This window comes from Pseudorca crassidens, chromosome 2, assembly GCF_039906515.1.
Source record: "Pseudorca crassidens isolate mPseCra1 chromosome 2, mPseCra1.hap1, whole genome shotgun sequence".
NCBI lineage: Eukaryota > Metazoa > Chordata > Mammalia > Artiodactyla > Delphinidae > Pseudorca > Pseudorca crassidens.
This window is the reverse complement of record NC_090297.1, coordinates 156062566-156086261: the sequence shown is the minus strand read 5'-3', so window position 1 is coordinate 156086261 and position 23696 is coordinate 156062566. Positions and strand designations below refer to the sequence as shown.

The following is a 23696-nucleotide window of genomic DNA, read 5'->3' as shown; positions in this document are numbered from 1 at the left end:
CCATTGACAGATGAATGGATAAAGAAGATGTGGTACATGTATGCAATGGAATATTACTCAGCCATAAAAAGAAATGAAGTTGAGTTATTTGCAGTGAGGTGGATGGACCTAGAGACTCTCATATAGAGTGAAGTAAGTCAGAAAGAAAAACAAATACTGTATGCAAACACATATATATGGAATCTAAAAAAAAATGGTTCTGAAGAACCTAGGGGCAGGACAGGAATAAAGATGCAGATGTAGAGAATGGACTTGAGGACACGGGGAGGGGGAAGTGTAAGCTGGGAAGAAGTGAGAGAGTGGCATGGACATATATACACTACCAAATGTAAAATAGATAGCTAGTGGGAAGCAGCTGCATAGCACAGGGAGATCAGCTCAGCGCTTTGTGACCACCTAGAGGGGTGGGATAGGGAGGGTGGGAGGGAGATGCAAGAGGGAGGGGATATGGGGATATATGTATATGTAAAGCTGATTCAGTTTGTTATAAAGCAGAAACTAACACACCATTGTAAAGCAATTATACTCCAATAATGATGTTAAAAATAAAAGAAAAAAATGTAAGGAGGAAGAAGTCAAAGAATTAGAACAACATCTCACGTTATTCAGTATTGTCTTACCTTCTCTAGCTTCATATACATTAACTTGGAAATTCCTCTTGGCAAGGAAGCATGCATTTAATGATCCCACCTAGGAATCAAAGCAATTTTTTTCAAATTTTTATCTGATTCCACAAATACAGGGAATTTTTCTGGCTAAATGCAACATCATGTGTGGTCATAGCCTCAGTCATTACACTGATTTACTCAATCACTACAGGAAAATACCATTTGCAAAAATAATGGGATTAACTCAACATTAAGTGGTATAATTTTCAAGGAAGTTTTGGTTTTTCCTTTTTTTTTACTTTTGTATGATGAGATATAACTTTCATACAGAACAATCATAAACCATGTGTACTGTTTACAGAATAATTAGAAAGCGAACACCCATATAGCCACTCTGATCAAAAAGTAGAACATTGCTAATCTCCTATGTCTCCCCCAAACTCCTCCCCGGTTACAATCCCCAAACTTTCACCTAGAGGTAAACGTTCTGACTTTTGTGATAACCAATCTTTGCTTCTTTATATTTTTACCACTTAGGTATACCTCCCTAGGCAATGTAATTTAATTTTGTCTGCTTTTGAATCAGATAATTAGAATCACACTTGTGTATTACCAGCAGCTTCTGAGAGTTCGTTCTTTGCTGCCAGCGTTTGGTGTTCTCAAACTTTTAAACATAGTAGTGGTTGGGTAAGGTGAGGAGGAGTATAGATTTAATTTACATAAATAAATAGTTATTAATAAAGAGATTGAACACTTTTTCATATATTGATTACCTATTTGCATCTCCTCTCTTGTAAAGTGTCTGTCTTGCCCATTTTCGGTTGAGTTGTCTGTTTTTTCTTCTATCGATCATTTGAGCTATTCAGAGATCTGAGTACAGGGTCTGTCATTTTTAAATGTTGCAAATATCTTCTTCCATTCTGTGGCTTGCTTTTTAAACTATATAGTATCTTTAATGATGAGAATCTATTTTAATGTAGTCACATTTAAGAATCTTTTACATTATTGTTAATGCATTTGGTGTCCTGCTTAAGAAATCCTTCCCTACTTTGAGATTATAACAACGTTTTTGTATATTGTCTTCTCAAAGCTTTATAGCATTGCCCTCCTAAATAGCTTTATATAGGTTGCAGTGATTAATGCCTCACCACTAGCAACTTAAATTTAAGAACGCCATCTATATTTAATTATCACACTCGAATTTTCAGTAGCATTCAATACTGTTAACTAACCTTTCTTCTTGAAACACTAAATTTCCTTCATTTTCTGTTTTTTGCCATACACCTCTGGCCATTGCCTCTTTCTGTCTTTCACCCTTGCAAAGAAGGACAATCAAATGTTGGGGCTTCTTAAGCCTCCATCCTGGTCTATCTTCCACATCCATGGTGATGCAAAAACTTACATCTCCCACTCAGATCTCTTTTTTGAGCTCATGCATATAGATGTTTAATTGATGTACCTTTTTAAATGTCTCAAAGCACCTCAGAATCAACAGATACAAATTGAAACTTGTGATCCTTGCCCCAAATTGTGTCAGTTCTCTTCACATGGGATGGATGGGATGTCTCAATGAATGACATCTCATCCATCCAGTTGCTCAAGCTAGAAATCTAAGAGTCGTCTGTGGCACCTCTCTCTCTCTCATTCTCCACATCCAATCCATTCCAAGTTCTGCCAATTCTACCCTGTAATGTTTCTCCATCTATCCATCTCTTTTCATTTTCACCATTCTGCTGCTAGTTATCATAATCATTGTGCTCGATTAATGTCGTTTCCTTTTTATTCTACCAGCATTCATCTGACTTCTTGACCATTGATTCTCCACAAGCAGCCATTTGGTGTAATAGTGAAACAGGTCATTTGAACGAAATCTTCTGCTAAGAGAAAAAGAAAGCCCAGGCAGGTGAACTTGGCATTTGGAGCCACACCTAGGTTATCTACTGATTACAGGGGAGGCAAAGAATTTCAACAGAATTTTTGATAGATTCATGAAGTTAGAGGGACAAAATCTGGAGTGTAGGACACGTACCCCAACCTCCTGTTCAGGAGGGTTTAATAAATGCCCAGGCTTTGGGTTAGAACCCTAAACAGGTATATCTTAGAAGTAGGGTAAACTGGAAATAAATCAATGATCAAAAGGACCAAAGTAGGCTTAGGAATCATCTCTAGCCCTGATTGGATTATGTTCATCTGGGATTGCTGGTAACCACAGCCACCTGACAGAAGCAAACATAATCTTCTCAGAGAAAAATGACATCATTGTAGGCCTAAGATTTTCTCCATAATATTTTTACATTATGGAGATCACATCACTGTTCTGCCCCAGCTTTGCTAGCCTTCTTTCAGCTGCTTGTACTCATCATGCTCTCCCTCACCAAAAGATTTCTGTGGCTAACAATCTTCTTCTCTTTCCTCTTTTTCTAGTAAATGCCCATTCATCCTCAGGTCTCCACTCAGCTTTACTTCCTTAAGGAAGCCTTCTTCAGCCACTCTAACTACCTCAAACCCCTTCTTATGAGTTCTCATAGTGCTACAGACTTTTCCTTTGAGAAATGTTAAGGGTTAAATTGTGACACCCCCAAATTCATATGATGAAGTCTTAACCCCAGTAACTCAGTGTGACCTTATTTGGAGACAAGGTATTTACAGAAGTAATTAAGTTAAAATGGGGTCACTAGGGTGCCCCCAAATCCAATATGATGGGAGTCCTTATAAAAAGGGGGATTTGGATACTGAAACACTCATAGAGGGAAGATGATGTGAAGAGACACAGGGAGAAGACGTCCATCTACAAGCCAAGGAGAGAGACCCAGAACAGATCTTTCTCTCACATCCCTCAGAAGGAGCCAACCCTCCTGACACCTTGATTTTAGACTTCTAGCCTCCAGAACTGTGAAACAATAACTATTTATTTTTTAAACCACTTGTTTGTGGTATTCTGTTACGGCAGCCCTAGGAAACTAATACAAAGTGCTTATCACAATTGAAAGTTTACATCCTTAGGGTGATTCTATAATCAATATCTGTCTACCCCACTAAGCTGCAAACTGTTTTTGCTCACCATTTTATCCCTGCCCAAAACCATTGTGTTTGCAACATAATCAGTACCTGATCAATATTTGTTGAATGTATAAATGAATGGTAGAGATTACATTTTTAAATAAAATTTATAACCAAACCAAGCCAAATTATATTGAGCATCTGTTATGCATGATTTAATCTGCTAGATTTTAGGGATCTAAAGATTGTCAAGCTAAGTACTCAGGCCCACTGACACCTAATTTAGTTCAGGTGTCAATCTAGTTCAATCTAGTTTAATCTAGTTCAAGAAGAGACAAACATATAAACTAATCAATGTTTAGTAGATTTTATATAAAAATTTTGCAGATCCCCCACAGTATCTGGATTTCATATATGGGTTGGTTAAAATATATATATAATAAATTTAATCATAAAACATTTATATATAATTTTTAAATAATTATATGTTTTAGTCATATAATTTTATTCCATTTACCCAATGTTTTGTGCATATAGATTGAGATACCTTTCCCTGCAAAATAATTCTCAGCCCAGAGGTGGAAATCAATGTTAAAAGAAAGAAAAAAAAGGACTAAAGGAAATCTTACAGAACATACAAGAAAGGGATTAATTTTGCCTTAAGGGATCTAGCAGATTGTATTTTTCAAAGATGGTCATAACAATACCTCTTCTGTTATTTGATCTTAACACTCCTTCAGCAAGAAGTGGAGTTTATTTCTTCACTTTCTTGAATCCAGGAGGGCCTGTGATAGCCTTGATCAATAAAATGCAGTAGAAGTGACACCTGAGCCATTTCCAGGCATTGTCCTTAGCTGGCCTGGAAGCTTCTGCTTCCTGCCATTTGGAAGCCAGTGATCATATAAGAAGAGTACCTATCTGGAGGCTGTTATGTGTGAGAAACCCAAGCCACATGGACAGTACCCATGCAGTTGCTCTAGTTAAGAGCCTCAGCTGAGCGTTTCACCCATCAACAACCAACACAAACTGCCAGCCATGGGAGTGCGCCATCTTGGACATCCAGCTTAGTCAAGCCTTCAGATGACTGCAGCCCCTGGTACATGGCAGAACACCCACAGAACTGTGAGGCGTAATAATAGATTGTTGTTTTAGGCCACTAAGTTTTGGGGTAGTTTATTACACAGCAATAGATAGCCAGAACAAAGGGATTGGTAAAAGCTTACTGGAGAAGACTATGTTTCAGTTGAGTTGAAGAATGAAACTATTTTGACATGTAGAGAAGAAGCAAATTGATAAAGAGTATGAATCCTTTGGAATTTTAAAAACAACTTTCAAGAGATATAGAAAAATGATTATTTGGAAAATATTTATTGATTCCTAAGTATTACAAGAATCTTTGTTAGGCATTAAAAGTGATCCAAAGATAATACATAATGGCTGCCCCAAGGGAGTTCACAGTCTTGGCTGGATCTTCATTTTTTCAAATATTATTCACATATTTATTTAGCACATATATATTGATTTTTTCCTATGTGCCAGCTCTGTGCTAGATGCTAAGGATACAACCAAGAGCAAGATATATCTAGATCTCTCAAGGGGATTACAGTCGATTATAACACAGTGATAAATAGCATGGTGGGGGAAGTACAGCTATGAGAGTACGGAGAAAGGACCCTTAAGCCAAATGTAGGGTTACAGAGTAAGATAGGGTATGACTTCTCAGAAAAAAATGAAATCTAACCTGAGACTGAAAGATTGAGTGGGAGTCAGCCAAATAAGTGTGGGTGGGTCAGGAGGAAGAGGGTTCTAAGCAGAAGGAACACATGATAAAGGTTAAAAATAACTACTAGAAAGAATAAAACAGAAATCCAATTAAAGAAACAATAATAATAATGTACAAACCCAACAAGAAGTTGTTATGTATCATTCATTCATTGCTCTAACTCATTTAATCTTCTCTGCAGCCATATGAAGTAGATACTTTATTATCTTGTTTTACAGATATGGAAATTGAGGCACAGAGAAGTTAAGTGGCTCCCCTAAGGTAACACAGCTAGTGAGTGCTGGAGTTGGTATCAAGATTCAAATGGATCCAATCTGTCTCCAGAACACAGGCTCTTAATCAATAAAGTAGAAGTATTGGTGAATAGCATACAGTTGAAGATTGAGACCATGAATTAAGAGTGGCCCCAAGATTTGAGGTTTTGTTATATTTTTTTCATTGTAGCACTGAACAGCTTGGATTCTATGGAGAGGAAGAAAACCACTGGAATCAAGCAGAGTGGGATCCATCCATTTGGATGGAATAGAAAGCAAGGAGTTGAAGTATTATGTGGATTGATGAACAATAACAATTAAGTTGGATGGGATGAAAGGAAAACAGAGAGGACTGATAAATGGGGGGAGTTGGAGTTCCCTGTGAAGAATAGATGTAGGAGAAGCAACTGAATGAGAGAGCTAGTAAGTTAGGAGGCTTTGAACAGAGAGTCCTAAATCCAACACTATTATCGTAGATGAGGCACTTCTGTGGAATGACAAGGTCGAGGTCCAAGATGTGGTCATGGGACTTGGAGACTGAAGTATGATGGAGGTGGAAGGGACTGAAAGCACAGAGTTCTAGGAACTAACAGGCTAGGGAATTGGTTGGGTCATCAATGTAAACTTTGATAGTCACTCAGTGTGATGTCAGGGCTGGGGTATAGAAAAAAGATTATGAAGTCTTCAGTATTGGGTAGAAGTGGCCTAGAGGTTGATTGATGACCACAGTGAGGGGACAGAGGTGATATAAGTAGTATAAGTAACCTCAAATGATTTGCACATAAAAATGGAGACAGGGCTGGAAGTTTCGGTGTAGAGTAAGGGTACCATGGCAACTCCCAATCTTGAGATACTTGAGCTGTGGGAGAAGGCTGCAAGAGAGCTGCTGTCCTCAGGTTTAAGCTAAGGCCAGGAGTCTGAGGGGAAATGCAATAAGTAAAGCAAAAATACTGGAAATTTTGCCTACCAAAAAACAGATCCAGTGGGCTCTGTGGAAGATTTTGGAAGGGAAGGGAGAAAAGAGAAGTTCAGCAGGGAGACAGGAATCACAGATATGGATGAGGGTACACCTGCGAGGGCACACTTAACTAGAGGAGCTCTGAGATGTGAGGCTGCTGTGTTCTCAGCAGCCCCCAGTGGATGTGGGGATTAAGGAGAGGGGTTGCACCTGGGCAGTGTTTAGGGGCCCTATTAGTACAATTGTAGGCACAGGAGGACCTGAGTCCTCTTCTATTTACTCCACCTAAGTTTTTTTTCCTCTGCTCCAAGGCAACTTAGCATCTAAGCACTTAGATATTCTTTTTCTTAATAATCTGATGGTTCAGGGCTTGTGTCTCCTCTCACCATGGATACTGCAGCCACCTAACTTTCTTCATGTTATTCAATTTCTGTAGACTGTGATGGTTATTTTGTAGTCAGTCCCTATTTAAACCATTAAGTGTGTGGAAAGTTTAAAAATTTAATTTTGCAAAGCAATTCACATATTTAATATCCTGAAAGGCCAACCAAGAAATCCATGTTGAATTATTTTGTTAAATAAATATACCAGAGGTAAGGGGTGGTAAGTAGGCAGAACATAGAGGATTTTTAGGACATTGAAAATACTCTGTATGATACCCTAATTTTATACATTTATCCAAACCCACAGAATGTACAACACCAAGAGTGAACAAGGTAAACTATGAAATTTGAGTGATAACGATGTATCAGTGTAGGTTCATCAACTGCAACAAATATACCATTCTGGTGGGGGTGGTTGATAATGGGGCCAGAGGTATATGGGAAATCTCTGTATTCCCCTTAATTTTGCTGTGAACCTTAAATTGTTCTAAAAAATATAGTCATAATAAGTAAGTAAGGACTTCCCTGGTGGTCCAGTGGTGAAGAATCTGCCTGCCAATGCAGGGGACACAGGTTCGATCCCTGGTCCAGGAAGATCCCACATGCTGCAGGGCAACTAAGCCCACGCACCACAACTACTGAAGCCTGCGTGCTCTAGAGCCCGTGCTCCACAACAAGGGAAGCCACCACAATGAGAAGCCCGAGAACTGCAACAAAGAGTAGCTCTCACTCGCCGCAACTGGAGATAGCCCGTGCGCAGCAACGAAGAGCCGGTGCAGCCAAACAAAAAAAAGTAAGTAAATAAATAAATAAGCAAACCATTTTTTTCCTGTGTAGCCACTACTTAAATTGAGAACACATTACTTGCTAACATTTGGTGTGTCTGAAGAGATCATTACAAATTGCTTCCCTCTTAATCCCTCAGTCTGAAGTGACTTCACCTTGTATTGTCATCATTTTCTCATCAGTGATCAAGCTATCTCAGCTGACAGTATGACTTGGTGCTTGGCATAAAAAACTGTGTGTCTTAATATCTTTTTCATGCCTTTCTTCACACCTCTCCAGCAAGGCCCTGGACTCTTTTGTGTTTCACTAATCACAGCTCCTTTGATCTTTTTTTTTTTTTTTTTCCGGTACGTGGGCCTCTCACTGTTGTGGCCTCTCCGGTTGCGGAGCACAGGCTCCAGTCGCGCAGGCTCAGCGGCCATGGCTCACGGGGCCAGCCGCTCCGCGGCATGTGGGATCTTCCCGGACCGGGGCACGAACCCGTGTCCCCTGCATCGGTAGGCGGACTCTCAACCACTGCGCCACCAGGGAAGCCCTCCTTTGATCTTCTTAATTCCCTTTTTTCCTCCCCTGATTTCTTCCAGCTTACGAAAAGTTGCCTGCCTATCTTCCTTTCACATGTGTGTTAAAGAATATCTAGTAAGGGCAATAGTAGTAAGTTGTATCAAGGAAAAGAAAAACTGTAAGCTAACTAAAGTTCATACAATAAAATAAATTTCTTCCAAAGGCTAAATTGCTCTATTGCATTAGGGAAAAAAATAGAAAGGCTAGATAGAATAAGTCTCACTGAAGGAAAAGAGAAAGGTTTGTGAAACTCCTCTTTCTTTCACAGTATTATAATCATAACTGCTTCTTTTATGTTTGTGGAAAGCAGGACAGGGGAAGGATATTGATCAGGAGACCAACTGGGTCAGGAAAGTTGGAATGAGGCTAGAGGAAATAATTTAGAAATGAGTTTTTCTTACTGGGAAAACAGACCAGGGAGAAAGACGGTAGGATACAAAAGCCACGATCTAAACAATGAAAGGTCAGTGAACCTAATATAGGGAAATTGTGTAACCGAGCAGGACCCTTTAGGGCCTTCCCAGGGCATGCCCTTCCGCCATGTCCTCTGCTTTAGCTGTTCTCTGAAGTACCTAGATAATAGTATCTGATGCACATTTCCTGAGTTGTTTTACAGATGTGAACCCCTCCCCCCCCACACCAAATGGAAGGTAACTACTTGGTGACCATGAGCACATAGCCCCCACACCTCCTGAAGCCTAAGGATTGATAATGTTAACCCCTGTGACCCTGCTCTGTTACCTCACTATCAATGAACCAGAGAATTGTGCATGAGCTGATCACATACCCTGCGATACCCACCCCTCACCTGGCCTTTAAAAATGCTTTGCTGAAACCCTTCAGGGAGTTCCGGGTTTTCTGGGCACGAGCCACCGTCTCCTGGCATGGCCCTGCAATAAATCTTCCTCTGCTCCAAACTCCAACATTTTGGTTTGTTTGGCCTCACTGTGTGTCAGGCAGACGAACTTGCCTTTGGTGACAATGACAGAAAAGTGGAGAAACTGAGACTCAGAAGCAAGAAATCCATTCATCTCTTTCCTGGGAATTCAACTTGAATTATAGAGTAAATGAGCTGTAACAAATGACGTACAAACAAGAGTCTCAGTGACTGAGTTCAGAACAGGCTCAGTTCCAAGCCAATGGTGGGCCAATGGTCTACTTTCATGGGTTTGTTATGTTACTTTTCTTTGACCAAAATTTGATTCCAGGATCTTGGGAGATGAAGCTGACTCAGGTGGAGATTCTCCTTCAATCCTTTCTAAGGTTGGAAGTGTTGATCTCTACCTCTCTAACACTTCTTGTGTTTACCAATTGAGCGTGTATAAATGGTTCCTCATGAGGTAGAAGGAAAAGAAGGAACCTCAGGTGATATGGACACAATAGGGTTAAATATAATCTTGGTTCATGAAAATATCAAGGGCTAGAGAGGATGAGGGCCAATAGGATCTCTTACGCATTGCTTGCAATGATCTCAAGTTGAGTATTCACATAACTGACAAATCAGCAATTCCTCTTCAAGGCATATACCCAAGAGAAACTCCAGGAGACACATGCCAGGATATCCAGAGCCACAGTTTTCATAACTAAAAATAAACAAAATACTGGAAGCAGCCTAAATAGCCATCACAGAGGTATGGACAAATAAATTATGATATATTTACACAATAAAATACTACAATATGAATATATTAGTAACACTACAAGTAAAAAGAACATGTCCCAGATGACTTCATACTGTGTGATGCTCATATAATAAAGACAACTACAACTAAACCACAGATACATGCATATAACAATTTTTAGAAGTATATATTTTATAGAATTTTTTTTTTTTTTTTTTGTAGTACGTGGGCCTCTTAATGTTGTGGCCTCTCCCGTTGCAGAGCACAGGCTCCAGATGCGCAGGCCCAGCGGCCACGGCCCACGGGCCCAGCCGCTCCACGGCACGTGGGATCCTCCCGGACCGGGGCACGAACCCGCCCCCCCTGCATTGGCAGGCGGACTCTCAACCACTGTGCCACCAGGGAAGCACCAGAAGTATATATTTTTAGGAGCATATTATTTATGTGTGTATATATATGATCAGCATATATCATATATACATAAAACTTTTATATATATAAAATCAAGAGAATGATAAACACGAGATTCAGGCCAATGTAATGGGTGGGAGAGAAGCACAGAGGCTGTTATAAGTCATTCAATGTATCAATTCCAGGTTGAGTGGTGAGTTCAAAAGTACTGCTGCTTATTATTATTAATAAACACACAAAAGAATAAACAAAAATGCCTTCTCCAAGACCAGTCATAATAAGGTGTCCAATTCTGTATAACTAAGGTTTGAATAAAATTAAAAGAAAAAATATTGGTAGATGTTACATAAATTCAACTAGAAGGATTAGTTAACATGGCTAATAAAGTACTTTTCAGACTCTAACTTTATTTCTCCTTCTTACTTTGTGTAAAATGCACTTAATCAGGAATGAAGTGCCTTGTTTAGTTGTTACACAGGCAAAAAGGCTAGCAAGACATAAAGATATAAATGCAAAGGAAAATGTGTGTACATCATTCTGAGCACACCACAAACTCTCAGTTAAGGCACAGCTGGTTCCTGTAAATCAATAGGGGAGGAGGGTGGTGAGAGGAGAGAAGAAACTAGGCAGGGTTAGACTCCTGGGAGCAATCAGCAGTTTTCATGCCAGTTCTTAGAGTTAAGCCTGGACAGAGCTAAGACAGTTCTATTAATGACATGGACAATTATGAAAAATCTCTATATTTCTTTTGAAACACCAATAGTCCACAATAGTAAACAGTTTTGATCATAAAATAATTTGTAAATTAAATGTTTTATTAACAACTGCTCTAGCCTGTTTGCTTAGACAGAGCTCTGATGAGATTCCTGGGTTATGTAATTATAGATTTACCCAATTTATTGTTCTTCCATTTCTCTACTTCCTCTTGCCTTACTTCCTTCTTTAAAGGTCATATGCTTTGACTCACCCTGGCCCATTATATTGATGCCTAACTTACCAATTTAAAAGATAATTTGAAAATTTCTTTTATATAAATGTGAGTGAGATAAGCTCAGCATTCAGCAGGTGTGGCTTTTTGTAATAGGATTCATTAACTTTCTGCTGATTCCCATGTGACCTCTTCAGCAATGATTGTTCAAGTGTCCAATGATCATGAGAAAACTGTACCTTTTAATTTATAAATGCTGACTTTGACAGGAAGAGGCAACATGATTATAAACATGTCATACCTTTTATGCCTTTTAATATAATGTGTTTGAAATTAATCTGATAATGTAATGTTAAACATGTGTCACCTATGTTGACCCATAGTGTCAACATAATGAAGCATATAAAACTCTCCCTAAGAGTCACAGAGTTTGTTTGTTTATGAGTCTGTCACCAAACAGACTTTAGTAAAGTCTGTTACTACCTCCTACTCATGAAACTATAGCTTGATCTCTGAAGAATTTGATCTTTGAACATAGCAATGTAATGAGAAGAACAAGACTGTTAACTGTACTTACTCTGAAATAAGCAAATAAAAGTGTCTTCAGGGACTTCCCTGGTGGTCCAGTGGGTAAGACTCTGAGCTCCCAAAGCAGGGGACCTGTGTTCGATCCCTGGTTGGGGAACTAGATCCCACATGCATGCCACAACTAAGAGTTTGCATGCCACAACTAAGAAGTCCACATGCTGCAACTAAAAAAGATCCCACATGCCGCAAATAAAGATCCCACGTGCCGCAACTAAAGATCCCACATGCCGCAACAAAACATCCCATGTGCCACAACGAAGATCTCTCATGCCACAGCTAAGACCCGGCACAGCCTAAATAAATAAATAATGAATAAATATATTTTTAAAAAAGGTCTTCATACTTTGTAACAATTCCATCTGCTAGAATTGTGTATGTAACGCCATTACCCTTCACTGGGACTACTACAAGTTTTCTAATAACTCTCCCTCCCCCCCAGTCTCTACCTATTTAAGCCATACTTCCACCAGAGCTAGTTATCTTCTAAAACAGAAATCAAATGATGCATTTTCTTTCTTAAAATCCTTTAATGGCTCCTTAGGAAAAAGTCCCAAATTTTCAACATGGCATAAAAGACTTTTACATGGGAACCCAGCCTCTCTCTCCAGCTCATTTTTTGCTATTCCCTTGTACTATCTGTAAGAGGTATACCAAAGTCACTGTATATTTCCTGAATATGCCATGCACTTTTATACTTATGTGCCTTTGAATCTAATGTTCCCTTTGCCTGGACTATTTTTTTCTGCTTTAGCCTTCATTCAAGACTCATGTCCTCTGTGCAATTTCTCTCAGTATCTCTCCTACTCCAAAAGACTTGTCTTTTCTTCTTTAATTCCATGGATGTATATATGTGTGTGTGTGTGTGTGTGTGTGTATGTGTGTTTTAACGTCTCTCATAATTAACTAAATTATTTATTTACATTCCTGTCTGACTTACCCACCAGGCTGTGAGTGCCCAGGGAATAATGATATGTGGTGTATGGCTTGTACTTTATCAATCTTTCTATTTCTGGTACAGACCTGATACTTAGTAAAAACCTTAACATTTTTTAATAAAACATTAGAAAATACAGATAAACATGAAGAAAAATGTAATCTCCTACAATCTTACCATCAGGGAGAACCGGTGTTAAGATTTTCTATGTATGTAAAGCAAACGATATTTCTTTTTAAAATGGTAGCAGGATATATATTTTATTTCATAATTTCCTTTAAAAAATGAATTGTATACTGTGAATATATTTCCAAGTCATAAAATATTTTAAATCATAATACTTGATAGTTGCATTACATTTCATTGTATGCAATGCCCTTATATTTGTACATTTGAGTTATTTTAATTTTTTAGGATTATAAATGATTGCATGGCGCCCACTGAGTTCTTTTGATAAAATCACAGTAATGAAATGGTCCATCAAAGCACAAGTCTTAGTGGCAGGGACCAAACTCTCAGAAACTTCTGAGATCTACACCCTCTTTCTGTCTGCCCCATTGGTTCTTAGGCCTTAGTACCAGGGGGGAATGGAATAAATATAACAGGGTAACAAGAAAGGAGGGAGAAGAAAATCTGAGATAAGTGGAGGAGATGATTTTGATTGCCTGGAGTGTGGGAGGAGTTTGCTGTATTTTCTTTGGTTTTGTTTTTGGAATAGCTGCAAAGTACATGAAAGAGATTGAGAGTGAGTGAGATTTTTAGAAGGTTTTGTTACAGGTTTGAACATATTCCAGATTTGGTGTTTTGGGGGGACCACGTTAAAGATTCTAATGCTTTTAATTCCCCTCAGGTTGAAGGACGATCGTTCCTCTAAATGCAGTGCCTTGCTGAGGCTGACTTCGAGAGAGAGAGCTGATGCTGCTTTCCACAATTCCCCCCTATTTTTAAGACAATCAGCATCTATTTTTTCAAATTGTCTTCCAGAAAAAAGTACCAATTTAGATTATCATCAACAGTGGAGGAGTGCTTTTTTCTCTTTGAGTGGACAGATAGATGAATAGGTGGATGGATAGATGTTTATGGCCAGATGGACAAACAGAGTATTTCGGAACCAATGAAAAGGAAAGCAAAACACGTTCCTTGCAGGGAGTTAATAATACTTTGATCTGTCTAGAGTTACTGGTTCCATTCCAGGTACTGCTCATCAGGTAGCAAATGAAATAAACTCTGAGCAAGGAATTCTGTTTTATGTAGGTGAGAACAGGATTTATGAGGCAACTTAGAAGTCCATCAGGATAGCAAAACAAAAAAAAAATCTCAAAATGTTAGTCTGGTGTGTTAGAGAAATATAGATACTTGAGCAAGATAGCTGAAAGAAAACTTGTTTGGTGGGAGGAAATGAAGCACAGCAAAATTACAAAAGAGATTGAGGAAAGCTGGTAGAGTGAAATGAAAACTTGTCCCTAGCCATTGAGCAACCGCAGGATGATGTCTGTGGTCACAAAATAAATCCACTCTACTTCTGTTTGTAGAAGTTGCTAGATATCAGGGCAGTAATAAAGGTTTTTCATACACAGATTTTAGTGCCTGAAGAGCAGAAAATAAGAGTGGAGTGAATAGAGTTTTGTTTATTTTAATATTAGTAGAACAACAATAATAATAACGGTAATTAAGTTATTTACATGGTTTGTCTCATCAATATTTGCATAAAATAAAAAGTAGACACTTGAACCAACTATATATAGACCTATATATGGAATTATATATAGACCTTGACCAAAGATTATGAAACATTTGATGGTTTATATGTGTCTAGAATATTTATTTTATAGAAAGTAAAAATTCTGGGTGACATTTGATTTCTGTTTTTACGAAGACTACATTGAGAACAAAGCTAGCGATCTGTGAGTGAGGAAGCATGAAAAAGAAGCAGCATAATGGTAGAATTAAAAGACCTAGGGACCGGCACATATATACAATGGAATATTTCTCAGCCATGAAAGAAACGAAACTGAGTTATTTGTAGTGAGGTGGATGGATCTAGAGACTGTCATACAGAGTGAAGTAAGTCAGAAAGAGAAAAACAAATACCGTATGCTAACACATATATATGGAATCTAAAAAAAAAAAAAGTTGGTCCTGAAGAACCTAGGGGCAGGACAGGAATAAAGACGCAGACGTAGAGAATGGACTTGAGGACACGGGGAGCAGTAAGTATAAGCTGGAGAGAAGTGAGAGAGAGGCATGGACTTATATACACTACCAAATGTAAAATAGATAGCTAGTGGGAAGCAGCTGCATAGCACAGGGGGATCAGCTCGGGGCTTTGTGACCTCCTAGAGGGGTGGGATAGGGAGAGTGGGAGGGAGATGCAAGAGGGAGGGGATATGGGGATATATGTATACATATAGCTGATTCTCTTTGTTATACGGCAGAAACTAACACAACATTGTAAAGCAATTATACTCCAAAAAAAGATGTTAATAAATAAATAAATAATAAAAATAAAACAAGTAGAAAAAGAAAAAAATATCTAGGGACCTAGTTTTTGCCCATGATGAAGCAAACGAGATGCAGAGAGGGTAAGATTTCTTGGGCTTCCAGCTGGTTGCAGCCTCTCCTCCTCCTCTTCACTGTCTTCTGCTCTTTCTGTCCAACTGAGCTGAGTGAAGAGTGAGCTCTGAGGGGAAAGATCCTAGGGAGAAAGGGCAGAAAGCACCATCTAGGGCCAATTTGGTATCAGGACTATATTGAGCCTATAAATCTGTGACAGAATTATCATCTATAGAAGTGAGACACAACCTCTCATAGAATCAAGGTCAAGCAGTTTCAAAGGCAATGACTTGAATACTAGGGGAGAGGGCACAATTAACGACAGTAAGTCATAAAATGCACAACTCTCCTTACCCTGATGTTTTGAATGACTTTACCCTCTAAATAGCTCTTAATGGAGAATTTTGCTGGGTCAAACATAGGGAGAATGGAGTGGGGTTGCTTGTCAGCAGGGGAGACAAAAGAAATGCTTCAATATTGCCCTAAAATACATCTTCAAAGTGTGTGCCGGAACAATGCACACATACTTCAACAGAAGGCTGCAGCTAAGGCTGGAATGCTTAAGAGTCCTTTCAGCTAAAACTCTTAAACTTCAGCCAAAAAGTGAGGGCTCAGTAGCTGTAGTTGTCACTGAAATCTCTGGTCATTTTCATCATACCTGTAAACATTGAAAATAGTCACCTCAGAAGCAGCATTTCTGAATACCAAGGATCTGAATACCTACATATCTTAAGGACACATGTGCAGGATAGATGGCCTTTCTTTTGACTTCTCTGGCTTGTCGCTTTGGGAAGAAAACACACCTCACTCTAACACAAAGTAAGGCAGCTTGTGTGGCAGTTTTCTCCGCTAGGTCAACTTGTTAGAATTGGAAAACTGTAAAACTCCTTCCAGCCTGAAAAGTAGAGATTGTTTTTCAAATTAGTCCTTCAAAGGACCGCATTCCTTATGATTCCATTCTGATGAAAAATATTGTCTTTCTTTTAATTGCCCATAACTTCTAACAGCATGATCCCCCATTTTGTTCTGAAAGCAAACTCATGCACACAAAATATTTTAGTGTGTTTGACAGTATAAGGCACTGGGATAACCTTCATAAAAGGAAAGGGAGCAGGACCCAAAGATAAGAAAATCTTTAGACTCATGAAGTTAAAAACCTTCTATGGGGAATACACTCTGCATATCTATAACTTTCACAGAATGCAGTCTGTGAGAAAGGCAAGCAAAGCTCTGTGTGCGTTGCAGGGGAAGGGGAGGTAATCACCATTGCAGGGGAAGGGGTTGGGAGCAGTGTTTCCCACGAGAAGGAAGATAACTAAGCCAATACAGTCATTTTGCTAAATATCCAGATTAACGTTCTTGAAAAACTGTTTTAACATCTTTTTCCACTCTTCAATAGCTCAACTTTCACCAATTTATGACCATGGTTTACAGTTTCTTTCACCTTTAGTTGCTGAGTAAGATTCTTTCATTGATCTATTGGCTCCTTCTGACCTTTTGGACTTGACATGTCTTCAAAGAACAGAAATCAACTGGTTAATCACAGAATCAGATGATCACTATACTAGAGCAAAGACAAATTCTAAGGGTAATCTTTCACTAGACAAGGCACCATTGGGAAAAAAATACGTTCACTATATTCTTTGGACTTCGAGTAAAGGTTCTCAGCTCCATTTCATTTTTTCCCCTGGGGCCCAGAGAGAGTCTTTAATGTAGTAGACAGTATAAAGGATTAGGATCAGTCCATGGGGAGGAAGAGTATGGGAAAGGTGGGGGAAAAAATGCAAGGGGGCTTCCCTGGTGGAGCAGTGGTTGAGAGTCCGCCTGCCGATGCAGGGGACACAGGTTCGTTCCCTGGTCCGGGAAGATCCCACATGCCGCGGAGCGCCTAGACCCGTGAGCCATGGCCACTGAGCCTGCGCGTCCGGAGCCTGTGCTCCGCAACGGGAGAGGCCACAACAGTGAAGATGCAAGGAAGTAGATGGGTAAGAAAATAATTTTGTCCTTTATGTATTGAATTTAACCTTCTTGAATTGCTCTATTTAATCAATGTTTTTTTTTGTAATTTCCTCAATATTCAGACTTCCATCCAATATGAAATTTCTTTTACCTTCATATCATTAAGAAGAGTTTTTCATTCCTCTCATTCATTCATCCATCAAATACTAACTAAATAATGACATTAAGCAATGTTAGGTATGGTTCCAGCCATAAGAGTCTATATCCTAGTTGGAGTAGATATTTAATAAAGAGTTTACCTTTATTTACCAAAAACAAATAAAGTGTATAAGTTCAGATACTGATAAATAATACAAAAAAACAAAAAACAGGGAAAAGATGAGGCCAGGCAGGTAGACAGGCTCAGTTCCTGTAGGGCCTTTGGTAAGGAGTTTGGATTTTATTTTTTTTGTAATGGGAAACCACTGGAAGGTTTTAAGCAAACAGTGATAATTATCACACTAATGATTTAAAAGTGGCTGCTGTGTAACTGCCTGTGGATAAGAGTAGAAGCTGGGAGACCACTTAGGAGGAAATCAGGACTATGGATGAAGGGTGTTGATGGCCTGGACTAGGATGTTAGCCATGGCCAGAATTGAAATATATCTTGGATATAGAGCCACCAAGGCTTACTGGTAGAGTGAAAGAGGAATGGGGTTTGCATAAAATGAAAAAAAGAACATGATTCCTAGGCATGGACCTGAGCAATAAGGTAAATAGAATTCCTTTGCAGAGGAATTTTAGTTGCTTGTTAATACACGTGTATTAATTCATGTCTTCTATTTTCTAGCACATGTATGTATGCATGCACAGATAATGACGTGTTTACATGATGAAGAGTTCAAGTGTTATTCGGGGAGAAATCTGTGGATGATACCCATTTTTATGCCTTCCAAAATCGTATATCCAATCACATATTTGTTATCTCCCCTTGGACTTCTAAGACATTTTAAGATATATCACTGCTGCCACCCTAGTCCAAGTCTTGGACAAACACAACAGCCTCTTAACTGGTGTATCTGGTCTTCTTACAATTTTCCCAACTCTTCTCTACATAACAGCCTAAGGAATCTTAAAATCGCAGCTTGCTTTCCTACCTAAGATCTTCCAATGGTTTTCCATTGTGTCTAGGATAAAATCTGTCTGCCTTGCCCTCTAAGATCCTAGGATCTCTGGCTATTTCATTCTCCCCAGCCTCAGCAGCTACTCTTCTCCACTCTCATTCTTTCTGCCTTTCTGTCTGCTCCAAGAAAGTGCCCAGCCCATTATCTATCGCCTCAGTGTTTCTCTTCGGACAGTCGTTCATCTACCCAAGATGCTCTTTCTGTAGCCCTTCGCATGGTTCCTTCCTTCTCATCATTCAGGTCATATGCCTCCCCCTCAGAAAGGCTGCCCCTGAGCACACTCTAAATGGACACCCGTTAAGACACTACCGCATTACCCTGCTTGCATTTCTTTCATAGTGCTTAGGTCTCACCGAATTTATTTATTCGTTTTCTTCTCCATTGTCTTTCTCCTCCCTGAATGTTCACCACTGTATCCCTAGTACCTAAAGCAATGTTAGCACATAGCTGGCACCCAATAAGATTTTGTTGAATACATGAATTCTCCTTTTATGTAAAATTTAGAAAGGAAAAAACTGGACTGAAGCCTGGTATGAAGTAATAAGAAATGATGACACATGTCACATGCATTGGCCAACAAGACATGTGGTAGCCTTCCTTAGCATTTTGAAATTTAGAACCAGAAAAGTTAGAACTATCATCGTACTTTGGGGAAAACACAAGAAAGAAGGCAAAACAAAAGTCAGAATTAGTACAAACTGTATAACTCTATGTGCGATATAAAATATACTGATCTATATACAACCCAGAACAGTGTCTGGCACATATTAGGCCCTTAATAAATTTTTGTTGAGTAAAGGAATGAATGAGCTAAAGGCCTGCAAATCATTAGACCAAAAGCAAAACCAAAATGATTAAACTTTAACTAATGGGGATATTTTTACTCCAAAATAGGAGTTCTGCTAAGGGAGGGGAAATACAGTTTAGCTGATGCAGCCCCACATTAAGCAGAGCTAGCTTTCATATAATAACGACAGAGCAGAGGAGAGCCCCCTCCTACATCTTGCTAAATGTGGGCCATCTCAGCCCCTTCATCTCACCGGCTCTGTGAGAGAGGAGGCCTAACTTCACCACCCTAGGACCAGCTCCATTGCGCCAGCCAAATAAGGTGACTAAACAGGTTTTACTCCCAAGTACTCAGATAACTAGTGAACATTCAACATGATAGTTTTGCGTTAACTTCATGTTTCTTGACCCTTTTATTCTTATTAGACAGTATAAACTGAGTTATTAACCAAAGTGGGGCAAATGTTTTGATTAAAATGACTATTTACACTAATAATCTGTTTTTAAAGAGTAGCCAATTTGGGGATTAATCAAATTCGATTTGCTTTATTTTCTATTTTAAAAATGCTGTACTGAAAAAGCAGGGGAAAACAGACACTTTTGTATTTAATGGAAATAAAATCGCTTTTCTAGAAAAGAGCAAACTAAACTAATACCACATTTTAAAAAGGTGTATTTAAATATCAGAAAAGTTTCAAAAGAAAGTGAACAATCCTTACAAATGATTAGTAATAATCATTAAAATACGTGAAATAGGTAAGGAAGATTAGAGGTACAAACTTCCACTTACAAGATAAATGAACTGTACATCGTGAGGAATATAGTCAATAATTATATAGTATCTCTGTATGACAACAAACACGTGGTCAAAAAGTACAAACTTACAGTTATAATGTAAATAAGCACTAAGGGTGTAATGTACAACATGTAATTAATACTGCTATATATTATATATGAAAGTTAAGAAAGTAAATCCTAAGAGTTCTCATCACAGAAGATCTTTTTCTTTTATTTTGTATCTGTATGAGATGAGGGATAATGTTCACTAAACTTATTGCAGCAATCATCTCATGATGTATATAAGTCAAATCATTATGCTGTACACTTTAAACTTATACAGTGTTGTATGTCAATTATACCTCAATAAAACTGGAAGAAAAAAATTAAAGAAGTTAATCTCTGATAAACAAATAAAAAAGAGTAATGATAATTAATATAATACTGCTAACAGGAATAATATATCCAAAGAGATTCTTACCAAGCCACCACCAATGACAGCTATGTTTTTCCTTTGAATATCAGAAGAATCCATCACTGCCAAAGTGGTTTCCATAATTTTTGCTGGTCTTGTCACGGAGAAGACTGTCTCCTACACACTGATTTCCTCCGGTCTTTGCCCAAAGCCCTGCAATTGTGAGCCAGCAGCATTATTTGAGCAAGGCTAATTTTCCTTGAACTTAGAAGGTAGCATTTAACCCGTTAGTTGCCCAAAGGACAATCAGCTCAACTTTAGGAAAAAAGGGAATTCATTGCAGTAATCAAAATTTGAAAAATCCAGACAAGTGAAGCTACTCACTATCTTATGTGTAAAACAGAATTTTTAAAGCACAGTTTTACAGCTTTTCTTCTTCCTTTTCTAAACTGTGTATTCTTACTTTCATTTTCATCCATGACTAACCATGAATGATACTTCCCTGGTCTCATGTCCCAGAGCATCTTACACTTTTCTTAGGAAGATGGCATGGTTTCATAATTGATCTGTGGATTATTCTTGTTATTAAGACTGGTCAGGAATTTCAGCTAAATGGTCCTCATGGATTGTCTTTTTTTGCATCAAATGCTAGAAACATTAGAATCTAATTTGTGCATTAACTCTAGGGGAGATGGTTAATATTATGCTTTTTATAAATTCACTCATGGTTTCATATTATCTTTCCACTTCTTTGTCTTAACCCCATTTTAAAAGCATATTTTAAATTTTTTGTGCATATTTTTGAATTGAGGGTTTCTTTAAAATGGAGCATGATGTGTAAAATAAAGTAAGAACATAAATGAAGATGCTTTCTCCCTGGTGAGGGCAGACAGACTTCAGAACGGTTCTTCCCTGGTGAGGAACTAGAGTTAGACATCATTCAATAGTGACCCTTGTGGATAAGTATGGTTAGAGTTGCTAGAAGAAGTTGTTAGGAATTTTTATTTATTTATTTACAATAGGTAATATTACATTCACATGGTATGAAATACAAGAGGCACAAAAGGGTATACAGTGAATAGTCATTTTTCTTCTAATCCTGTCCCTTGGCCACCTATTTCTCCTGCCCAGAGACATCCACTGTTTTGGTGTCTGGGTTTCCCTACTCTTCTGTAAACAGCACTCTCTTTCTCTCTCTCTCTCTCTCTCTCTCTCTCTCTCTCTCTCTCTCTCTCCCTCCTCCTCCCTTCCTTTTCATAAATAGTGGCCAATTTTACATACTTTTCCACGCTCTATTTTTTCATTTACAACATAACCTCAAGAATTCCAACATACAGAGAACAGTTTCATTTGTTTTTTAAAATTGTGGACTGTAACACAAAAAACTAAAGTATATAAAACACAAGTGTAGAGTACAATAACTTATTGTAAAGCAAGCACCCATGTATTCACTACTCAGGCTACAAAAAATCATTGCCAGAACCCCAAAAGTCTACATGTGTTCCCTGCTGATCACCACCCTCTTCACAGAGGTAACCACCATTCATACAAGTATCCTTAAAATACTTTAGGTTTGCACTTTTGCCTCATTTTAAACTTTACTGTAAATGAATTTATGTTGGGTTTTTTTCTTTGAAATTTGCTTTTTTTCTCAATATTATGCTTCTTAAGATCCATCTGTGTTATTCCATGGAGTTCTAGTTCACTCGTTTTCATGTATCCATTCTACTGCTGATGGATATTTGGGTGTTTCCAATTTTTTAATATTTTGAATAATGCTGCTGCTTGACCAACCTTGTATATACGATGTAGTGCACGTACATATGAGTATGTATAGGAATTACATACTGGTTATGCATATTTTTAACTTTCCAAAATAAACCACAGTTATGTTCCAAAGTATTATACTAACTTTTACTTGACACAGTGTATAGAAATGTCTCTTCTGCTACATCCTCATCAGCATGTACTTCGTTAGTACATCTAGTTTTTGCTGGTCTGGTGGGTGTGTACTGTATCTCACTGTCATTTTAATTTGCATTCTTTGATTATTAATGAAGTTGGGCACCTTTTCTCCTGTTCATTCACATTTGCTTTTCTTCCTCTGTATAGTGTTCATTTTTCTTTTGGGTAGTCTTTTTTTTTTAACTGACACTGGATATGAGTTTTATTCTTTTTATCTATTGCAAATAACTTCTTCTACTCTGTAGCTTGCCTTTTTGCTTTCTTAATGATGTGTTTTGATGGAAAGATATTCTGAATTTTAACATATCAAATATTATCAACCTTTTCCCTTATGGGTTTGTTTTGATGGTTATTTATTTGGGGGGAGTAGGTACTCATGTTATCTAATTTCCATACAAGCATTTTAAACTGAGTGCTCAAAATTCTTCTTGAAAATTAAAAAAAAAAAAAACTGCAGGAGGGAGATCAAGATGGCAGAATAGAAGGATGTGGAACTCACCTCCTCCCACAAATACATCAGAAATACATCTACATGTGGAACAATTCTCACAGAATACCTACTGAATGTTGACAGAAGATCTCATACAACCAAAGCTTCAAGAGAGATTACCATGTAATCAAGTAGAATGAAAGGGGGAGAAAAAGGAATTGGTAGGGGACCCGCATCCCTGGGAGGGAGCTGTGAAAGAGGAGAATTTCCCAGGAGCACCCTTCAACAGCTGAGATAACAGCCAGGATACATAGGGAGCTTCAGAGGCTCAGAGGAGAGTGCAGCAGCAGAATTGTGGCAGGCAGAACAGAGTGAGACCAGCACAGACAGTCCTGGTCACCTCCCAGCACTCCCCAGACTGAAATGCATGTCTGCTGGTGTGCAGGAGCTGGCTACTGAAATTTGGGCTTCAGCAGACAGACTTGGGGAGGGGATTGGGGTTGGCTCCATGGAGACAGCCTGAGGGGGCTGGAGTGTGGTCTGAGCAGCAACCACAGGTATACTCAGGACTGGTCCTGGTCCACCATAGAAGCCCCATTGTTAACACAAGCATGAAGGGGGGACACTGCCCTGCCATAGCAGCTTCATTCTCAGCATGCTCACAGTGGGCATGGCTCCACCTCTACAAACTCTAGGAGTGTGCAAGCAACAGTGGGTTGTCCACATGCAGAGGCAGAGCTGAAATCTGAGCCAATCCCCAGGGGCTGCATGACTTAGAAAGAAGGGCTGAAATCTGAGCCATGTGTCAGCAGCTGTGTGATCCACAGAC

The 23696-nt window shown here is 38.7% G+C and overlaps 1 protein-coding gene across 1 annotated transcript in view; it reads right to left on the bottom strand.

Moving 5' to 3' along the window:
• The window catches only part of KMO (kynurenine 3-monooxygenase), a 54935-nt gene extending 34088 nt beyond the window's left edge, over positions 1-20847 (bottom strand). Inside the window, 2 exon segments of the mRNA XM_067729469.1 lie at positions 621-690; positions 20539-20847. Coding sequence (XP_067585570.1) covers positions 621-690; positions 20539-20613 — 145 coding nt within the window. The 5' untranslated portion in view covers positions 20614-20847.
• Positions 20848-23696: the final 2849 nt, after the last annotated feature.